General features: G+C 53.1%; 1 protein-coding gene and 1 long non-coding RNA gene across 23 annotated transcripts in view; one reads left to right on the top strand and one right to left on the bottom strand.

Annotated features, from left to right (window-relative positions):
• The window catches only part of TCF4 (transcription factor 4), a 173145-nt gene that overhangs the window by 120129 nt on the left and 37248 nt on the right, over positions 1–15768 (top strand). The window contains exon 1 of one of the 22 annotated variants that reach the window (XM_068665520.1): positions 3777–4062. The exons of 17 other annotated variants lie outside the window; for them this stretch is intronic. In XM_068665520.1, coding sequence (XP_068521621.1) covers positions 3994–4062 — 69 coding nt within the window. In that variant the 5' untranslated portion in view covers positions 3777–3993. Of the gene's footprint in view, positions 1–3776; positions 4063–4164; positions 4286–15768 lie in introns of those variants that run through there. 4 more of the 22 variants (XM_068665523.1, XM_068665519.1, XM_068665518.1 and 1 more) reach the window with 4 other exon arrangements.
• On the bottom strand, positions 11981–15328 carry LOC137847236 (uncharacterized). Its single transcript, XR_011090889.1, has 2 exons — positions 14939–15328; positions 11981–13442 (listed from the first exon to the last, which is right to left on the bottom strand). It is a non-coding gene; the product is annotated as an uncharacterized lncRNA (long non-coding RNA).

Here is a 15768-nt window from a genome sequence, read left to right as displayed (position 1 = left end):
GCCCTGAAACAAGGCTTTTGTAGGGTGGTGGGGTCGATTAGGGGTGCCATCGCTAGGCAGCCCTACAAAAGCAGATGCATCCACATTTGGCTGGTGGAAAGTAGCTTCTCGGTGCCGGTGGCTTTTAGGATCTGATTTATTCATACGGCATCTGTACAATCAGGCAGTTGTGCTGCTTGCTGTCTGCGGCACACGAGGATCTGAGCACGAACCTCCTCCCAGGGAGAGGGGGGAATGTCAATGCCCAGAGCAAAAAGAGACACCCACAAATCACTGCCCGGGGTGCTCAGCAGGTTCATCTACAGCAGATTCAGGATCCCCCAAAACCAAGGCCAGACAACACCCCTAGCACATGCAGCTTGGGGTTTATTCACCTCTGTGGTTTTAGTTGTGGACCTGCCGGTCAGCTCTGTGCTTGTTCATCTCTGAGCTCTGCTGGTGATTTTAAGAAACCTTGAGCTCAGAGCTGGCATCCTATAAAATGGACCTGGCTTTGTGGAGAAGAGCTGCAGTCGGCTTTTGTTTTGTTTTCTTTAAGGGGAGGAGCTGGTTGGGAAAGGCCATTGGGTCCTTCATGGGACCTCTCCGCTGAGATCCTGGGCACTGATTTGGGGCAAAAAAGGCCCAGCTTGGCAAAATTCCCTTCCCCTTCAGCTGTCACATCTGGGGATGCGGAGCCACTTGTAGGGTCCGTTTTAATAACGACACTCAAGGATTTGTGTAAGAAGGATGAGCTTATCCAAGTGACCCAGACGGAGAGGAATACTGGTTATTTTAGCCGTCTTACTTGAGATTTCACCATTATCCCTTGGAATTTGTGGCCAAGCCCGGCATCTCGCAGATCGCTCCCCTTGCTTTGCTGCCGTTGTACGGCTTCGGTTGCAGCAGTGGTGCTGTCCCCACAGGCCCGTGACTCTTCCCCTCCTTCCAGTGTCCTTCGCTTTGGTGTTTTGTGCAGACCTGAGGCGTGCCTGGACCCAAAACCGGAGGGCAGAGACCCCAACAGCACCCAGGGGCACGGTTTTGGGGTCCCAGAGGCGGTGGGTGCACCTCCTCCGGTGCTCTGGCTATCGGCAATAGGAATTTGATGTCAGATTCTCGTTCCTGTTTCTGAAAAAAGAGAAAAAAAAAAATACATATCCGGGACAATCACAGGTCCCCCAGCCAGGCAGGAAAATGCATTAAAGTTATCTCAACGTATGTGCGAATGCAAATAGGATATGGTAAAGTAATTAATTTTTATTGTCGTGCGCTGCGAATTCGGTTACAGCGAGGGGCTTACTGCCCTGCAAACCGCATTAACTTCTTATCGCGCTGGGTGCAAGACATCGGGACCGAAATTCTCCCGCTCAGAGGAGTGAAAGTACTCGTGTGCCGGGCTCCAAACGGAGTCGGACCGTTCCCCGCTCCGAGCTTGCAGAAAACAAACCGAAATCATCTGCAGCCATTTCCCTGACACGTCGGGCACGATTCAGGGCTTGCTTTGCCGAGTCCTGGCTCTCTCTCCCCGTTTGCAGGCTCCGTAGGCATCAGCAGGAGGAATTTTTAGGATTACCTCGTGCCAGTCAGCGCAGGCGTCTTGGGCTGGAGTTGGAGGCTTGCTGGGTGGCAGCGCAGTGATTAAGTTGCGTGATTTCAAGGTCCACCCGATGCCATTCCGTGCTACAATCCGCACTAAAATTGTAATGCCCGTTGTATAACTTTGTGTGGAGCTGTGAAACTGCAGCGGTGAGCAGGAGAGCAAAGCCGGGCTTTGCAGTTTGAAAACACGGGAGGGGAGAGCTCCCTTCACTCCTAATCATTGGGGTTTTTTTGGGACCGATCAGGGCACTTGGGTATTTTTCACCTCTGGAGCGTTCCCACCTGGGAGCCCTCGGGTTTGGGGGTTTGGGGAGGGTTTCCTTTCCCTCCCAGGCACAGCTGAGCGGCGGTGGCCGGGCTTTTTGGCCTGCCGAGGGTGGCTTAGAGGTTCCAAACGCGCTCTTGTCGGATTGACAACGAGCCGCCCTAATGAGGAAGAAATCCGCAAAGCATGAAATGGGAATGAAATGTGTGATTATAATTCAAGGGCTGCTTCCCCCCCAACCTCCGGGGAGCTCCCCGAAGCCGGCGAGTTGGAGAACCTCCTCCCTCCCGCCGCAGCCACGCACACGCGACCCCAACGCGCCGGGGCCGGCCGGAAAAAAAAAAAAGTCAGAGGCGAAACTTTGCCGTGGCCGGGCCTTTGTGGGCGATGAATACTGCATGCGCTCCGCCGCCGCGGCGCGGGGTAAGGCAAGAGGGGGCTCTGAATTATTAAAGTTGAGCCCGGAGAAGCGCTGCACGCTCGGCTGGCATTTGCTTCGCCATATGCAAATGATTGAGTCGCATTTGGGATCCATTCCCAAGGGGGCCCTCCCTTCCTGCGATGCTCACGGTTTGGCAGGCTCGAGTGAAGCCTCCGACCCCCCCTGACCCCCCCCCGAGCCCCCTCGCAGCCCCCTTTTGCCCCGCAGGGGGAGGGGGGCAAAGGAAAGGAAGGGGGAGAGGGGGCTCGGGGCTGCGCGGGGCGGGCGGCGGCAGCTGCGCACAATGCTGGGAGCGCGCCAGCAGCACGGACAGATGGCGGAGTTATTAGATGTGCATCATACGATTCCCTTCCTGCCACTCGCTTTTTAATCAAATTAAACCCCAAAATAAAAAAAAAAAAAAAAAGGAAGAAAAAAAAAAGGAAAAAAAAAAGAAAAAATAAGAAAAAAAGGGGAAAAAAAAGAAAAAATAAGAAAAAAAGAAGGGGGGAAAAAAATAAGGGGAAAAAAGGAAAGGAAAAAAAAAGGAAGAAAATAAAAAGGAAGAAAAAAAGGGGGAAAAAAAGGAAAGAAAAAAAAAGGAAAGGAAAAAAAAGGAAAAGAAAAGGAAAGGAAAAGAAAAGGAAAGGAAAAGAAAAGGAAAGGAAAAAAAAGAGAAGGAAAAAAACATAGGAGGAAAAAAGGGAAGAAAAAAAGGAAAGGAAAAAAAAGGAAAGGAAAAAAGGGGAAGAAAAAAGTGGAAAGAAAAAAAAGGGAAAGGAAAAAAAGGGAAAGGGAAAAAAAGGGAAAGGAAAAAAAAAGAGAAGGAAAAAAATAGTGAGGAAAAACAAGGAAAGAAAAAAAAGGACAGAAAAGGAAAAGGAAAAAAGGGAAAAAAAAAAGGAAGAAAAAAAAGGGGGAAGAGGGGGGATAAAAAAGGGAAAAAAGGGGGGAAAATAAAGAAAAAGATAAAGAAAAAAAATAAAGAAAAAAATAAAGAAAAAAATGAAAGAAAAAAATGGAAAAAAATTAAAAAGGGGAAAAAAATTAAAAAGGGGAAAAAAAATTAAAAAGGGGAAAAAAATAAAAAAGGGGAAAAAATAAAAAAGGGAAAAAAATAAAAAAGGGAAAAAAATAAAAAAGGGGAAAAAATAAAAATAAAAATAAAAAAGGAGAGGGAGAGAGGGGGGAGAAGGGGGGGGGGAGGCAATTAGGCGCATTTGTATTCCGCTCGCTAATGGGCCCGACTCCGCGGCCCCGCGGGCGGCCGGCTGGGAGCGCGCCGGGGCGGCGCGGGGCGGGCGCGGGGCGGCGCGAGGCGGCGCGGGCGCGGGGCGGCGCGCGCGGGCGCGGGCGCGCGAAAAGGGGCCGGGGAGGCGGGAAAAAGGGGGGGTGGGAGGAGGAGGACGGGGAGGGGATGGGGACGGGGACTGGGGGGGGGGGGGGCGCGCAGCCTCCGCCCCCGCGCCGCGAATGGTCTCGCCCTGCTTTGCATATTGAGCGCGCCCGGGCCGGCCATCTGGGAACATGCAAGTGCAGGAATTGTGGTGAAAAAAAAAAAAAAAAAAAAAAAAAAGAGCAAAAAAAAAAAAAAAACAGGGAAGAGAGAGAGAAAAAAAAAAAAAAAAAAAAAAAAAAGCCGAGCAGCAACACACAGGGCGCTCGAGCGAGTTTGAAATAAAAGTTGGGAAGAGTGGGAACCGGAGGGGAAAAAGGCTCCGGGACCATGTACTGCGCGTACACGATCCCCGGCATGGGCGGCAACTCCCTGATGTACTACTATAATGGCAAAGCGGTAAGGCGGCGCTGCGCCGGGACCCCCGCCGGGACCCCCCCCAAACCCCGGGCACCGGGCACCCCCCTTGGGGCCGGGGGTGCCCCCAGCCCCCTCTCGGCCCCGGCCCCTTCGGCGGAGCTTTTTTTTTGGGGAGAGGGGGGGGAGAGGGAAGGAGAGGCGAGAGCCGCGCGGGGCGTTCCGCGCATAACCCCAGCAGAAGGTTTATACTCGCCATCTGGAGGTTTCTTTCCTTTTTTTTTTTTTTTTCTTTCCCTTTCTATGTTTTTTTTTTCTTTTTTTTTTTTTTTTTGGCTGGGTCTCGGAAAAGTATTTTAAAATATCTTGGGGAGGGGGGGAGGAGGTGGAGAGCCGCGGCTGGAAAGGAGATGAAAATTGTCGGGAAAATGGGGAATTTGGGGAGGTTGTGTGTGTGGGGGGGGTTAAGAGCCCCGATTCCGGCTCTGCCAACTTGCTGCCCCGCTGTAATTTTGGGGTGGGGGCTGGCGGGGCCGTGCGCGGGGGGCGCAGCACCCCGGGGTGCCCCCGGTGGCACTGGGGGCGCAGCGCCCGGAGCCTTTTGGGGTGCGCGGTGCCCGGCGGAGCCTCGCGGACCTCGCCTTTTGTTCCCAGCTCTAGGGGGGGGGCTGCAAACCGAGGGGCTTTTGCTCAGCCGAGATTTAACACCGCTTAAATAGACGAAAAATAAAAAGCTGGCGAATTGGTGAATTTACCGGGAGGCGCTTTTTTTTTTTTTTCTTTTTCCCCTTTTATTTTATTTTCAATTTGAATTAGTTGTGCCTGCTGCTCGTCGGGACGAAACCTGGCGTTCCCACGCGCCGCCAGGCTGGGGGTAGCTTTGCTTTGCGAGCAAAAAAAAAAAAGTTGCCAGCCGCTGCTCTTCATCCCCAGTAAGTAATAAAAGCCCCGAGACAGCGCGCTGTAAACAGGAAGCGGCAACGCAGGGCGCTCGCCTCGCTCCGGGACCCTCCGAAACATTTTTCACCACTTTTGCCCAAGTTCCTTCTTCCCTGGGCTCCTCGGAGCGAGCGGAGCCGGGGAAGAAGCACAAAGGGGCTGCGGGGCATCGCGGCGAGCCCCGGGTGCAGCCGTGCCAAAAGCCCCGGCCGCGCAGCTGCAGGAGTTCGGCACCGGAGAGAGGGAGAGAAAGTATTCAGCCGGCCACTTGGCCAACAGATTTTGGGTTTTTTTTTTTGGTTTGTTTTGTTTTTTTCATACGGTTGGCATTGTTCTGGCTCGGGTTGTGCGTTGGAAGGCTCTTGAGTTGGTGCCAGGCAGCTCGCCCAGCCCGGGGATGCCACGCGTGGAGCGCCTTGGCGAGGGGACCCGGGCTGGCGGGGGGGCGCGGGGCTGCTGGTTGTTGCACGAGCCCCCGGCTGCAGGAAAAGATACAGCCCTAAATTCCCCCGGTCCTCTTTTTTTCTTTTTTTCCCCCTCCTTTTTTTTTTTTCTCTGCGTTTTTTTGTCTTTTCCCAGTGACAAGTCAATTACTTGTTTAAATTCGGCTTGAACTCCCTGAACCGAGCGCCGGCAGCGGAAGCAGGGCTTCCCTGGGAATAAACAAAAGCCGAAAAATGCAAAATCCTTCCAAAGCGCTCTCGGGCCCGCTCGCTGCTGGGGGAGAAAAGCAACGTTGGGTACAGGAGTCACGAAAAAAATGACCGAAAAAATAAATAAACTGCCACGAACGCGAGGTTTGCAGAAGGCTTTTTCTGCTGCTTGCTTTTTTTCCCCTCGCTCCCGGGGTGTTTTAGCAGAGCTCACTCCGGGGGAGCTCACTTTTGCCTTGAACTATTTCCCGGTGAGAAACCTTTTCCTCCCCGTGCCTCAGAGCAGAGGGCATTTCTTGGGGGAAAGAAAACGGGAACGTGTGAGGCAGCGTTCGCTGCTTGCCTTGGTGATGCCATACACCAGCTTTCGGTCGGCTTTTTCTCCCCGAAAATATTTTGGAAGGGAAGTTTCCTCGGAGGAGTTTTCTAACCCGGGAAGCAGGGGAAGGAGAGGCGAGGCGTTTTTGCCAAGCCCGGCTCCCCGTTCCCCGAGCTGTTCGTGCGGTGTTTTAGGACGTGCGCAGTACCTGCGAGGGGATGGCTGTGGGATCGCTTCCCACAGCTGATTTTCCAGATTGCTCCTTTCCAATTTCCCCTCCCGGAGGTTTTATTAAAGTGTTATTTCCCCCTGTACCTGCAACGCGTTTCAGCGCGGGGGGCTCTAAGGAAGGAATTATTGCAGAGGAAAACAAAACGCAAAAGTGGCAAAATTTTCTTTTGCTGGTCTCTTCAGATCGCAGCAGCAGCTCCCGCCACACGCGTGTGTTAAATGATATAGGGAACCCTATAATTATTGTCACTGCTCTTTTTGCTTTACCCTAACCAGCCCCGAACCGGCTCTCCGACTAGTTGTTGGGGACATAAGTTGTTTGTCAAGTCATCCAAATCCCCAAAAGTGGATGCTAACGAGTCGTTCCCGTTTCCGTCCCGTCTGCTATTCCTATCCCGAAGCTTTTTCGAGCCGGGAAAAGTTCCTGGAGGAAGATGAATGCTCGGTGGCATCGCTCCTGCTACGGGGTTAGGCCACCGAGTGCCATAATTCCACGGGCCGCGCTTCATCATGACAAGTGCGAAGTTGTGAATGGCGTGAGCCGGGTGTCATCCCGCCGGCGTGGCAGGGAAAGTTGGCTTTGGGAGCACGAGGAGAAAGAAATCTCTAAATCTAAATTAGAGACCTTTTGTGTTTGTCGTGTGCGTCGTCGTCGTGTCCCCCCCCCTTGCCCCCCGCCGCCTCCGAGCCCCGAATGAAGCTGCGGCAATTCAGCGCCGCGCGATATTTACGAGTCTGCTTTGTTGGAAGGGCTCCGTGCGCTGGAAAGGAGCGGATCATAACCAAAAAAATAATAATAATTAATAATAATATTTATTGGCCAAACTTCCAGGCTGCTTTCAAGCGGGTTCCTAAGCGCGGGGAGAGCTTTTGCGCCGCGGTTCAGGTAGCTCGGCCGGGGCGCGCGTGGAGAGAGGGGGGCCGGGTGCGTGGCAGGGTAAAAACGGATCCGGGCACTGCTTTTTTGGGGCCGTGGGTCGAGGCCAAGCCGTCTGGAAGGCTGGCTCATTGTTTGGGGGGGGGAGGTTGCGGCGAGGCTGCGTGTTTTATCTCGTCACCGAAGCGAATCCCGTAAGCTCCCTCCCGAGAACGAGGGGAAAGCAAAAATTGGGCGAGTTGGCAGTCTGCAGGTTGAGACCCGAGCGGTGTTTGCTGCCTTTCACGTTCAGGAGGGGGGGGACGGGGTGAGTTTTTGTGAACCCGGGAGCCTGCAGAACCCAAATCTGTTTAAAAACACCCATTTCAGGCTCAGCACACCTCTCCGGGCAGTGCAGCATTGCCTCCGACGGGTCCCAGCGCTTTCCTCCGAAATGGCAGCAGCTTTAGGGTGGCAGAGCTGGGGGGGGGGGGGTTCCTAAACCATTTCGGGTATTTCTGGAGCTTAATGCTCCCTCTGGATGCACACGGGATTTAAATCCGCTCCGAACCGAGCTGCACGTCCTCGGCCGTGCCAGTTTGGAAACGAACCGTGGTCGGGTTTGGTTTTTATTTATTTTTATTATTATTATACTATTTTTTTTCTTAAAAAGAAGCGATTCTAAATAGGATTTTCTTCGGTTATTGATTGATGGGAGGCACGGCGAATTACGGCCTGGTGTTGACATCCTCTGCCAGCGTGCGCTCCGAGCGGCTTTTTTGTGGGCAGGGCCGGGGGGGGGTGTGTGTGTGTGGGGGGGGGGGTTAACAAAAGATCTAATAGCTGGTGCAGTCTTTAAATACCTTTCCAATTGATCTACAGGAAATTGTGCAGAAGAATTGTTTGTTTCCTGTTTCGGCATCAATCTGGTTTGCATTAAAGTCGGCTTACTGTAAAATTGCCGTGGCACTTTGGAGACGTGGGATTTGCTGCTTTCATACAGGGAATTTCTTTTTGAAAAGGGAGCGTTTTCAGCCACTTTCTTCCTCGTTTTCTGACGGCACATCGCTAGGGGAACTCGTTTTATTTTTATTTTATTTTTTTTCACCGGCTCCTGAAGTTGTGCAGCCGCCGTGGTGGCAGGAGAGGGGCACGAGCTGCCTGCCCCGGGCTGCCCTGCCTTCCTGCTGCTTTTTTGATTATTTTTTTATTAAAAAAAAAAATAAAAAGGCAGGGAGGGGGTAAGGCAGGCTGTCACGGCGAGGTCAGGCCGTCAGAAGCCATCTCCCGGTCCCTCGTGTGCTTATTTCACGGCGCAGAAACGCTCGGGCTCGGGAAAAAGTTTTGCTAAAACCTCTTGGGATTTAACGGGGGTGGGGGGATGCGCCCCCACACCTGAGCGGGGATTTGGCAAGATTTGGCGTTCAGCTTTCCTCCTGACATTGAAAAATCCCCGAGATTTCCCTGGGAATTATTTCATCCACCTAATTTAGGCTAGGCCTCGTTCCGGGAAGCTTTCTAAATCGGTGCCTCTTCGTTTGGGAGCTCTGCGCTCGTTATTCGGTTTTGGTTTTGCTTTCTGGGGAGGTGTTGGCACTGTGCTACCTCCTGGATGCCCAAGGGGGCTTTCAGGTGGGCTGCAGGAGAAGCAGAATCAGCCCTGGAGCCTTCAGGGATTTGTCTGCTGGGTGCCCACTTCTTTAGGGCAGAGCTTTTGGGTTTTTTTCCCAGCGCAGCCCCAGTGTGCAGCATCTCAGCCCGAAACCTGCCCACCACAAATCCCCCCTTCCCCGGCCGCAATTTGCGGCGTGCAGCTCGGTGCCCAGGTTCCCAACTCCTTCCCCGGCGAGGACCCGAGCTTCGCCTATAAAATTAATAATATTAAAAGGCAAAAAAAAAAAAAAAAAAGAAAAAAAAAAGTTGCGGCGGAGGAAATTTCGTGCACCTGCGGGGCTTTATTAGGTGTCTGAACAGGAGTGGGGCTGGTGTGAGAACCCATGTGCGCGGGATCGAATTGTTCTTTACAACGCCTGCAAAGCCCGTAATGAGAAGCACATGAGCTGCAGCTCGGATGCAAGCAGGGCACTGCTGCTGCTGCTCCTGCTTCTCCTGCTGTGATTTTGGGCACAGAGGGGTCCCAGCAGCTCCGTCCCCCTGCGGGCATCACCAGGGACCTCGGGCATGCGGTGGGCACGGTGCTACAAGCCCCAGGGCTGCTGTCGCAGCTCCCTGCTCGCCCGGCGGCCCTCGGATTGCAGCTGGAGGATTTTGCCGTGCAGCATCTGGCCAAGCAGTGCCGCTAAACCCCGCTCGGAGCCCCGCTGGATTGCTTTTTGCCCTGGAAATCCGTGCCCGGCGCCGGCCCTCCTCCCGGAAGACGCAGCCCGCAGCCGCACGGGGAAGGGCCTGCTGGTGGCATCGCATGCAGCCAGCTGAAAGGAGGAAAGAAAAGGAAGGAAGAAAAAAAAAAAATAATAATAATAATAATAATGCCGAATTGCTCAATGGCTTTCTGATGAATAAAACAAACCTGATCGATGCAGCATGCGTATTTAAGCCCATTCAGCTGAGTGCTGACGCGATTAAAATAATCAGACGTCTGACTTAAAAAATTAAGGAGGCTGAGCCGTGCGCCCCATTATTTTATTGACTTTTCAATGGGGATTGCCGAAATGTTTACGTTCCTGATGGCATTATTAAGCCAGGATGACAAATCAGAGGGAAGGGAAGTTGATTGCCCAGGGTATTATTCTTCCTGCACCTGTTAGCACACTGCAGCTCGGGCTGCTTCCTCGGGCTCTGTCCCACCGTGAGGGTCTTGAGCCTCTTTTCCCGAGGGTTATGAGCAGCAGGGAACGTTATTGAAGGCAGAAGTCCCGGCTAGGTGATGCTGAAGCTGCTTTAATGCAGTTTTACCGAGTGCTGCTCCTCCTGTGCCCGCTGCCATCGGCGCCTCGTGGTTGCCCGTCCTCTGCCTCGGCTCCGTGCCGGGGGCTGTCGCCATATCGCAGCTCCAGGACCATCGAGGGCAGGTTTTGCCGGATGGTCCCCGATCTCCCCGGCATGGGGACGAGAGAAATAACCCAGCTGTGCCCCCAGCACACATCTGTCCCGTGGAGAGGGGTCGCTGGCTCTGCCAGAGCCAAGAGAGGGCGGCTCATAGGGGCGCCCCACAGCTCCGTGTTCGCCCCCAAGGGTGATGGAGGTGCTTTTAGGGCCGTGAGGCAGCAGTTGGGTCTCACAAGAAGGCCTCAGAGCACTGCCAGGCCCTAATGTGGGGTTCCTGGGCCTGGTGGAGGAGCTGGAAGCCATGAGGGGCCGGTGGTGGCGGGGCTCCCGCCTCAGCTTTGGCCACCGGGACGGGTGGTGTGGCTACGGGCCTGCGCTCGGTGACACCAGGCCGCCTGAGGTGCTGGGAGGGACCGGGTGCCTCCGTGGAGCTGTCGTGTACAGAAAAGGGAACAGTGGGGTGTTTTTTTTGGTGTTTTTTTCCTGAATCTTCGCTGGCATTGAGCAGGATCTCGTCAGCACGCGCCCGCCCGCGGTGGCGTCACATGAGGCGCTGGGGCGCTCGCTCGGCCTGCTCTGAGGCTCCTGCTGCTGTCAGCACAAAAGTGGGGGCATTTTAAGGCTGGAAACCTTTACTTTGGTGGCAGAGCGAAGTGGGTGGCCCCAAAAGCTCCCAGTTGCCTTGCACCGAGTGAGCTGGCAGTGCTGGGGTGCTGTAGGATCTCAAGGCAAGCCCCCACCACGGGGCTGAGCACCCCTAAGTCTGACTTTTCACAGACAACACACGAAATAAATCGTGGGGTGACTTTCTGACTGACTGATCTCCCTGATAGCTCTAAGACGGAGGCCCAGCAGTGCTCAGCTTTATTTTTAAAACCCGATTTGGCGGCTGCGGCCCTACAACAGTTGCACAACCCCTGGCTTTGCCCCCTTTAGGCTTTTCAGACCCCCTTTCCTCGCTGAGACCGGGCGTCGGGAGATAACGGTGTCACGAACCAGCAGCTCCTTCATCCTCGAGCCCGTGGTGGCTCGCACAACCCATCTTTTTTTTTCCTTTTTGCCCCCCCCTTGCAATAATTGTGGTGCTGAGAGGCGTTCTGCGCCGCGTTGGGTTCCTGTTATGCAAATCCCGCTTTAAACTTAGCAGCGCCCATTTGCATTCATATTTTGGTTTCGGAGAGCCAGCCCTTGCGTGGCAAAAACAAGTGCATTTTAATGAGCCTGGGGCAGAACGCTGAAAAAAAAAGAGATGGTCCTCATTAAATGCCATTATCTGAAAGGCAGCAGTTTGTTGCCAAAAATCGTTAGGATAACGTATAACGCAAGCGAAGGCCGTGAGTGTAGCCCTCGGCAAAGAGGGCTGTGGTGCTGGGGAGCTGCTCCTTGCATCCTACAAACTTCTCCATGAAGTCCTTGGGAATATCAAGGACTTTTGGCCTTCCTTCAAACCATCCCGGTGCCACCTCCCAGCCTTCCCCTTCCCGACCCCGCTGCTCGGAGCGAGCTCCGCGTCGGCATCTCTCGTTGCTCCCTCTGATCGATCTGATCCTGACGCGACAGCCCTCCTCCGACTCTTCTTTTTGAGTTTTTTTGGCTCAAAACCCCCCCCAAAAAACGATTTGTTGGCGTCTTGATCCTGGAAACGCTTCCAAGGCGGAGACTCGAGAAGCTGCTTTGCAGCGAGCCGGCTGAAGGAGGACGAGGACAGGGTTAAAGGAATTCTTTTCTTCGTCACTCAGAAGTGATAGAGACTTTTCTTTGACTAATGTAGCTTAATTAGTGGTCAATTAAAACTGAACATTGTTGAATGGGAGCCCTTTGATCAAACCCCTTGGCATGGGCTCCCTTTCTTTAACTAGCCACCATCTTGAATTCATTTGGAACCAGTAGTGTAAACAAGTTTAAAACTGGTTCTTTTATAAGAAGTCAGCAGGCTTGGAGAGCTGTGGTTTCTTTCTTTTCCTCTTTTTTTTTTTTCTTTTTTTTTTTTTTTTAACTTCTGGAGGCGGCAATTCAAAGCGGCGTTAAATGAAAACAGTGCTACACCCTGAAAAGTGCGTGTTTTTTTTTTTTTTTTATATATATATATAAAAAGGTTGCGTTAATTAATGGGAACGGAGCGCTTCTTCCTTTTTCCAGCCCTTGTCACAATCTCTGCTTTCCCCTTTTTGTTGTTAGCCGAAATTTATCTCGTCCTGTAACTGGGCAGGGGGTGCTTGGGGTGCGTTTGGGGGCTTGACAGCCAACGAGCAAGCGTCGGCAGGGGGAGAAATGCGTTTTTAAATCTGCACAGGGCCTGGAGATTAATATTAAAGTGCAGCTCCTGCTGATTTTGGACGGGCAGAGCTTCGTAGGACGTTTGTTATGTCCTCGGTAAATTTTGGCTGAGGGGTTTTTTGGTGCTGGGAGCTTTTTGGCCAGTGGGCGTGGTGTTCACCGTGCAGGTGGTGGTGATAACGCGTCCCGGGAAAAATTTGGGGTTAAATTGTTGTCGTTTGAAAAAGAGCAGCCTTTTCCAGCACGGGCAAGCCGACCTTCTCCAGGACAGCCCCAGAGACTTCAACACATCCTCCAGGCACCTTCAGCCTCCTGGGTGCTCACCCCGTGACAGTGCCCTGCTCCCAGGAGGGTTTCGTAGCCCTCCGAGTGCCCTCACCTCCCGTCTGCAGCCAGAATATTCATTTTTTTGAATGGAAATCCCCCACTGGATCTCATCCTAAAGGAGTCGACCCAAAGGATTCGCACATCTCCTCGCTCAGGGCTTCAAATCGTAGGAGGGCCGAAGAGGAAATTGCTCTGACACCAGCAGATTTCTTCCTTGCTTCGAATGACGGTGTTTTAAACTTTAATCCCTTTCATCAAAAAAAAAAAAAAAAAGGGGTAAAAATCGGAGCCCTAAACAATAATTAAAATAAAACTTCCATCTCTTGACAGAGAGAGAAATTGTTTAGAGTAAATGTGCCTTTCAGCCTTCCCTCGTGCCTTCTCCCAAAAGGGCTGATTAGGATGTAATAATTGGGGATGATAGCAGGAGGAAGACGACAATTCCATTTAATTAAAGATAATTTATTTTACTTTAACTTGGTGATGTCCCCCATGAATAAGAGTAGATTTAGCGGATAGATTTATTAATGGGGACTGACATCTCCGCTGACACACAGAGCAAACGGTTCTCTTCTCCTCCTGGTTTTTCTTGTGGCTCAGCACCTGAAGCTGATGGCACCCCAAACCGAGGGGGCTCTCGGAGCTCTTTGGGCACATGGATCGCATCCGCTTCATGATTGTCAGCCCCAAGATATGGGATTGTGGTAGGCGAGGTTGATGTTGGCCAAGGATGGTGGCGAACCCTTCGCTTGCTTGAGATTTAAGAGGAAAATTTGGGCAGACTCTGGTGCGTTCCCGTCCCCGCGTGTGTCTGGAAGCAGAAAATTGGAGAAAGAAGGCAAAAAAAAAAGCACAAAATGGCTCTCGGTAAAAGCAGAGCAGGAAAGGAAGTTGGAAAGCAGATCCCGAGAAGAGGGAAAAGGCGTGAGATGGTCCTTTTTGGGAAGTCCTTCACTTTAAAAAAAAAAGCCTAAAAACTTGCTATCTTCTATTAAATGTGAATTAGAATTCACATCTGAGAACTCGCCCTGGAGCCCGGCCAAGTGGCACCTTTGTTCTTTTCATCATCACTTTTATTTCTCTTTTCCCACTTTTTTTGCTCTTACTCGCTCTTTATTGCCTTTTTTTATTTTTTATATATATTTTGAGGTCTGGTTCTGCCTCGCTGCCTCTCTGCGAGCGCCGGGGCTGTGGGCAGTGCAGGATGTCAGCTCCGCTCCCCGGCTCTGTCACATCTTTCCTCCCCAGTCACACCCCTGGTGCTTTGTCCTCCCTTCCTGCCGACTCCCTCTCCCTTTTGCATTTTGGTTTCCCCTCCTGGCCGTGCCTCCTGCTCCTCTCCGCTGACTTCTGCGTCCTCAGGGCCATCCCCGAGCCCCTCAAAGGGCTGCTCGTTGGTCTTACCTCAAGGTAAGGTGGCCACCTTTGGCTCCTGAGACCCAGCTCCTCGTTGGCCTTTACAGATTCGGTGGCTCTGCAATCTGTCATTTCCTCTTTTCTCCTTCCTCAGCCTTCTTCTGGCTCTGGGAGGTGCCACCAGGATGGGGCTGAAGCTTGGGGAGCCCTCGGTGGCCTCCTGTGCCCATCTCCCTGGCACCTTCCTAACTTATTCAATTCCCCTCTCTATGAATATTTCTTCCTGATTTGCCTTCCCATCTTCTTATCCCTAATCCCTGGGACTTCCTCTGCAATATTTGGTCACCTCTCACCCTCACAACCTTCTGTCCCTCTCGCCTTTCTTCCTTTTCCTTCCCCAACGCCTGGTAGAAACCACTCTGGTTTCTCATTAGGATCCACGTGGTGGCTCTGCCTTCTTCTCACCCAGCACCCCAGAGCCCCGTGTGGGATGCTGGCAGCGAACCCAGGGACCTGCCAGCGGTGGGACGGACAAAACCGAGTCCGAAGAGAAAATTTTGGGGTCTCTTTCTGTTGCTGTTGCTTTTTCAGAGCCTGTATGGCCACCCGGGGCTGACACCACGTTGCAGTTCCGCCTGGCGTTTCGCTGCCCCCTCTTTAACTTGGGGCTTGGAGGATCCCACCGGGTGCGAGAAGAAGAGGAGGAAGAAGAAGAGAAGAAGAAAGGGAAGAAAAAAAACCGGACAACCGCTGCTGGTGCCGAGGGCTTGAGCGACCCCACACCTGCACCCGTCCCCCCAGGGCACCGCACGGCCTCAGCGTTAGCCCCGGGCAACCTGTGGCCCCCAGGGCTCGGTGGCACGCGGGCAGGTGGCTCCCTGCTCGCCGTACACTTGTTTTTTGCCGCTGCACCGTGCACTTAAAGGCTCAGCGGGACCTGCAATTTCATACCTCTCCCGGGGCCGGGGCTCGCCTCGCATGTGCTTTGCCGTTCCCGGGCCTCATCTGGTCTCAATTACCAGCTGCTGGCAACGCCGGGCCCCGGGCCCTTTGGCGTGTTTGTCCTGCGAGAAAGATCTGGAAGAGCCGACAGCTGGTTTTGATTGCCTCAATTGCAGGTTGATAGAAGAAACGCGGGGTGAGGTGGGTGGGTTTTCCTTCCGGCCCTTTCCACTCCGGGCTGGTAATGTGCTTCACTTGTGGAGCTGCTCTTTTCATCAGCGTGCCTCCAACCCCCCCCCTCCTCGGCCCCGCTCCCTCTTCCTCTCCCTCAACATGTGGCCGAAATTAGGGACCTGCCGGCCCCTTCTGCGGGAAACCTGCAGCAGGTCGGCCCAGGGAAAGGGCATCTGCGCCTCACACGGGCTGAAAATCCCAAATTAATGCGGTGTTGGGGTGTTGTAAAAAGCTAAAAGCTGGGGAGATTTGTCCCCGGCCTGGCAGAGCTGTCGCCGGGTGGGAGGACGGCAGCCGAGGAGGGTGGCCCTCAAGTGATGAGAAGGGACAGAATGGTTTTCTTTTTCTTCTTTTTTTTATTATTATTTTAAATTTTAGTGTTGCTGGTGAGAGGGTTTCCCCTCCAAGTACTTGAGCAGGGGACGGTGCCGCCGCCTGCCTGTCCCAGCCCCATTTTCGGCCTCGTGTGGATCTGGAGCTCACGGGTAAAGGAGATGGGAGCGGTGGCACCCCACGGGTGACAAATTGGGACAACTGGTGGCCAAGAAGGCTTTCTTGTCCAGCACAGCACGTGGCTGTGGTCAGCCCTTGGCTCGCTCTTAGCT

Source organism: Anas acuta, chromosome W (genome assembly GCF_963932015.1).
Source record: "Anas acuta chromosome W, bAnaAcu1.1, whole genome shotgun sequence".
In the NCBI taxonomy this organism is placed as follows: Eukaryota; Metazoa; Chordata; class Aves; order Anseriformes; family Anatidae; genus Anas; species Anas acuta.
The sequence above is the reverse complement of the archived record's forward strand: the minus strand, read 5'-3'. Positions and strand labels throughout refer to the sequence as shown.